This window comes from Neopelma chrysocephalum, unplaced genomic scaffold (assembly GCF_003984885.1).
Source record: "Neopelma chrysocephalum unplaced genomic scaffold, ASM398488v2 Primary Assembly neopelma1_74, whole genome shotgun sequence".
Taxonomy (NCBI): domain Eukaryota; kingdom Metazoa; phylum Chordata; class Aves; order Passeriformes; family Pipridae; genus Neopelma; species Neopelma chrysocephalum.
The window spans coordinates 10,155,284-10,160,154 of record NW_020897735.1 but is presented as its reverse complement, the minus strand read 5'-3'; the positions used below and the strand labels follow the sequence as shown (position 1 = coordinate 10,160,154).

The 4,871-nt window shown below is 67.0% G+C and overlaps 1 protein-coding gene across 1 annotated transcript in view; it reads left to right on the top strand.

Annotated features, from left to right (window-relative positions):
- LOC113969784 (collagen alpha-1(I) chain-like) overlaps positions 1-1,219 on the top strand; it is a 2,377-nt gene extending 1,158 nt beyond the window's left edge. Inside the window, exons 3-4 of the mRNA XM_027687943.1 lie at positions 362-1,047; positions 1,187-1,219. Of these exons, the coding sequence (XP_027543744.1) occupies positions 362-809 (448 nt within the window). The 3' untranslated portion in view covers positions 810-1,047; positions 1,187-1,219. The remainder of the gene's footprint in view (positions 1-361; positions 1,048-1,186) is intronic.
- The last annotated feature ends 3,652 nt before the right edge of the window (positions 1,220-4,871 follow it).

Genomic DNA, 4,871 nt, shown 5'->3' with positions numbered 1-4,871 from the left:
GCTCCCCCTGGCCCGGTGAGGGGGTGCGGGCGCTGCCCGGCCCGGTGACCCCGCTGCGGGGCCGGTCCCGGTGCGCGGGGCTCGGGCGCAGCCTGCCCCCTGCCGGCGCGCGGCGGCACGGCCGGGGCTCGGCGGGCGCGGGGTCAGCCGGGGCGAGCGGCGGGTCCGGTGGGGAGCCGGGCAAGGGGGAGAGGGGCCGACCGGCCCGGGTGCTGCCCAGCGCGGACACGGCGGCGCTTCCCGACCCTGGGCGGGGCGAACCGGCCCCGACTCTGCAGCACCTCGGCGGCGGGGCGAGGGGGGAGCCCCGGGGCAGCCGGAGACCACCGGCTCACTTTGTCCTGTTTTTCTCCACCCACAGCTGGACTCTGCACCTCGCTGCCCTGCGGAGCCCCGACCTTCCCCGCTCGCCAGCCGAACGCCGAAGCATCGGTGCGCGGAAAAACGCTCACGACAGGAGCGCTCGGGGAGCGCCGGGGCACGGGGCCGCTGGCACGGCAGACAGCTGCCGAGGTTCGGCACCGCCGCAGGGACCGGCGGGCGCCCCTCTGGCGGACTCGCTGCCGGTTGCCCGCGGAGCTCCCCATACGCCCCAGAACCGGGCGCTCCCCAGACCGGCTCTGCAGCCCGCAGCTCCGACGGAGCCTCCGGCGGCACCCGCCGCCCGGTGCCTCCCTGTGGCCAGGCCCTTGCCCCCGGCCGCCGTCGTGCGGGGCAGTCCCACTACCTGGCCCCGCTGGCTCGGTAGCCCCGGCGGAGCGGCTCCGGCCCAGGAGGAGCCGCCGCCGGCCACGCATGGAGGCAACTGATCCAACCCACTCTCCCCGCCTCGGAAGGATGGATGCGAACGAGCTGCGAAGTGTAGTTACCAATAACAATAACAATAAATTATCGGGCTGTTGCTCAGTAGCGCAAACAAATGCTTCGTGAACCACGCGGAGCCTCCCCTTGCACCGCAGCCGCCCTACTGGGACCGGCCCGTCCACCGACCGGCTGAGCCCTAGCCCCGGGAAGGGACCCCGTTCGCCCGGCGGCCTCACGGAGCAGGTCACCGGGGCCGGCCAGAGCGGCTGACGGGGGAGGTGGAGCCGGCGGTATCCGGCAGAACGCGGTCGGAGGCCACGCCGCGTGAAAAGCGGCGAGCACCGAGCCGGTATTTTAATTTAGCAGGATCTCTTTGATACAGGCCGCCCGATGCTATCTCTGCGCTCTGTTCCCGTCACGGCAGCATTTGGGTAGGAAAATTGCTGAGAGGCGGATCAGGCAGGGCGCCGGGGCCGCGCCGAGGAGCCGGAAAGCCCCGGGGAGCAGCGGGTGCCGCGCGGCGCTGGGAGTCCCAGCCCCGCCACGATGCGGTGCCGCCGTGCGCCTTTTCGGGGGGCCTGGAGGAACGGGAGCCAATTTACCATGATTAAAGGCACAGGCGAGGAGGCGCCACGCATTTGCATGCGCCTTCATCTTCCCTAAATAGATTTTTGAGGGCAGCGCGGCAGACAGGCTCGGGCTTCGCATACCCTCCGCCGGCGGAGAGCCCGGCCGGGCGGCTTCGGGGCATGGAGATCTCGAGCTCCCCGCCCGCCCGAGGGAGCCGCAGAACCTGCGCCGGCACCGAGGCCTTGCGGGGTCGCGCTGCTCCGGCGCGGAGCCGTTCCGCCGCCCGGCCCCTGCTGCGGCTCCGCACTGTCCCCGCGGCTCCCAGGGATCCGGGCACGACGCGCAGTGGCTGCGCCTGTGATGGAGGCTGCGCCTCGGCCTCACCAGCACCCCGGCCCTCGCTGGCCGCTCGCCCGGCTCTAGCACGGCCTGTGTTACCGGCGCAGCCCTGTCCCTCACCCGCCTTGACCCGCACGGTCCAGCGGTCCGGGCAGGCGGCAGAGGCCCCGTGACAGCAGTGGCGGACACCTGGCTCAGGCCCGGCTCGGTCCGAACAAAAGTGCTCTCGCTCCGGTCGCTCACCGTCCCGGGGCTCCCGGGGACAGGGACCCGACGGGGCGAGCGGGCCGAGCCCTGTCTGGCAGCAGCGTGTCGCGCACATGTGCCCCCGCGGCGACCGATGCCAGGTGCGAGGCTGGGGGCAGAGTTTACCGCCAGCCTCTGACGGCTCCGCGGGTTTCCCAGCATGGGTGCTGGGGGGGTGGGAGGTGGTGTCTTTCCCCAGTTCAGGGCAAATACCTTCGTTTCACTGGGAAATTTAACCTCTCCTTGGAGCTGGATCCATTATACGGGTTTAATATCCGCTCTTTTACAGCTCAGTGTTGTAAAAGGCAGCAGCCAGGTCTGTGAACTCTGACATGTGCACCAGCGGGGGGATGCGGGGGGGACAGGACCTGCCGGCGCGGGGCACGCCTGCGAGCGCAGCCTTTCATCTGCGGTGCCTCTGCACCAGCCCCGCCGGCCGGAGCGGGACGGGGGCGGCAGCGGCCCCCAGCCGGGAGGCCCGCAAGAGCCCTGGGGGCCCCCGCCGAGGTCGCGGGGTTCGGCAGCCCCCGAGGCGCCCCCGGGGGTCTGGCAGGGCCCCACCGCTCCCGGGGAGTGGACTGGGCCGGCGCGGCAGAGGCCGTGCCCGCATCGGTGGCCTCCCCCGCGCCACCACACGGCAGGTGCCCAAGCGGCGCGGGCAGAGGCCGGGAGCCCGAGGGAGCGGGTCCGGGCGCGGCTTGTCCAGGTGCTGTCGCTGCAGGCGGGACGCGCTCCCGCAGAGACCGGCTCGGCAGAGGCGCGATTCCCGCGCTGGTGTGACGGAGGGACGGGAAAGGACGCGGCCACCCCGACTTTCCGCTTTTTCTCTCGAGAATTGTCAGGTGCGTGGAGCAACCCGGGAGTGGCTACTGGGCCAGGGCTGTCCGCGGGAAACGGCGAGCGCACAGCGCCGGGCGGGCGGCGCCGCGAAACGGGCGGGAGCCATCCCGGCACCCGCGGGACCCATCCCGGCACCCGCGGGACCCGCCGCTCCCCGAGCAGCATCTCCTGCTCCCGGTGCGGGCGGGCTGCCCGTGCCAAGTTGCACTGGAGGCCGTCGGGCCGGGGCGGCGGCAGGAGCGCCCGGCGGGCGAAGGTGGCGGGTCCTCCAGCCGGGTGGAAGCGGGTTCCCGTCAGAGGAAGCCAGCTCCTCGGAGGCGGAGGGAGCTGGCCGCTCCTCTGCTTTTCCGAGGCGCTGCGGAATCATTTTCTTAGGTTTACTCGAGGTACTTAAATACAACTCGATTTTGCGGGGGAAAAAAATTAAAACAACGAGAAATCGTTTCCTCCTGGTGCTGGGAGGCCTCTCCGTTATGACTAACGTGCCGAGGGGACCGCGGGCCGCGGCAGTCCTGACCCTCTCTCCACCCCACCGGGACCTCCCAGAGCCCCGCGTGGGTCCGGTGTGGCGCGTGGGCCAGGCAGGACCGTGCAGACACCGCTCGCCCACACAGGGCCGGCTTCTTGAAGAGAGACATGAAAAACAACGCGCTCGGGAGGAAGAGAAGAGAGGAGAGGGCTCTGCCTGCAGACGGCGTCGCTCTTACGTAAAGATATGAACAGCAGGAGCTGCAGTCGGGGGTGACGGCGTTGCAGTGGCTGCTGGGGCTCTCCGAAGCTGCCTTTGTCAGTACAGAACGATCACGTAAAATGGGAAATATCAGAAGCCGCGCGAATGTGCAGCGCTGCCCTGAGCGGAGCGCTCCGCTCTGGTTTGTATTAGCGATTATTGCGCTGTCATTGAGGAATGCAGGGGTGGAAGGATTTGCTTTGGAACTCCAAGTACACGCGGTACAAGAGAGAAGCGAAAGCTGCAGCTTGCGTGCCGCACGGAAAGTGGGATAACGCTAAACAACCCCCAAGAGAGGCTGAGGGGGAGCCGGGGGAGGCCGCCCCACTTCTCCCACCCCGCTCTACCAGTCGACTCGTCCCGAGGGCTGCTCCTGCCCCGCTCCCTCAGACCCTCCTGCTCCCCAGTACCACGCGCCTGGTAGCTTGTCACGCCGAGCGGTGTGTGATGCAATTCCCAGCATGGGATTCCTCACCTGCTGCCAGCTGATCGCTCGAGAGATGCACGCCAGGCTGTAGGCTCTCCTGGCAGCCTTTCCTTGTCCTCTCGCCTTTTCTTGCATGTCTGCCTTATCTGACATGTTGGGTGCTGGCAAGGCGAAACCTGAAGCAGCCCTTGGAAGGCTCCGGGAGGGGAGGGCTCCCATCGCCCCGCACCCGCTGCCCCCGCTGCTGCCCGCACTCCTGCCCCGTTCCAGGACACCGGCGGGCCTGGAGAAACATGGATATTTTTTCTTTCCCATTGTCAATAAGCCCAAATTATTGCTTACTATTTCTATTTATCTCGAAACGTAAATTGCAGCTGTGGCATTGGATTGATGAGGAATCCCTTTCGAAGGTGTTTTCCTAAAATAACCCCTCTGATTCCGCAGCTCAGAGGTTATCACGGACAATAAACACTTTCACCCTCAGCCTCAGTTAGTCAAGGATAGATGACCCCATCTTGCCCCCCTCCCCGCACCGCAGACTCGATCCTCTCAAAGCGAGGAACCTGCATGGTTTTCGCTGGAGTCGCGGTGCCCGATTCTGCCTCAGCTGAGGGGTTTTGGTGCCTCATAATTCCGCGCGTGAAAAACGGGGGAAAAGAGTCAGAGGACGACAGAGCTGGGTCCCCCCTCCCCTTCCCCCCAGTCTCGTCTTTGCTTTTCCCGTAGAGATTCCCTAGTTTTTTCTGAAGTTCAGTATTTGCATAACACACAGGGAAAGGTGTTCCCCGGGAACAGCCAGGTTATCCGACACACGCGTACCGAAACGGTCACATCTACCACTGATGGGAGCACCACTCCGACCTGGGCGAAAAGGGACTATAAAGAGAGAAAAACACTGGACAGAGAACTTCAAAG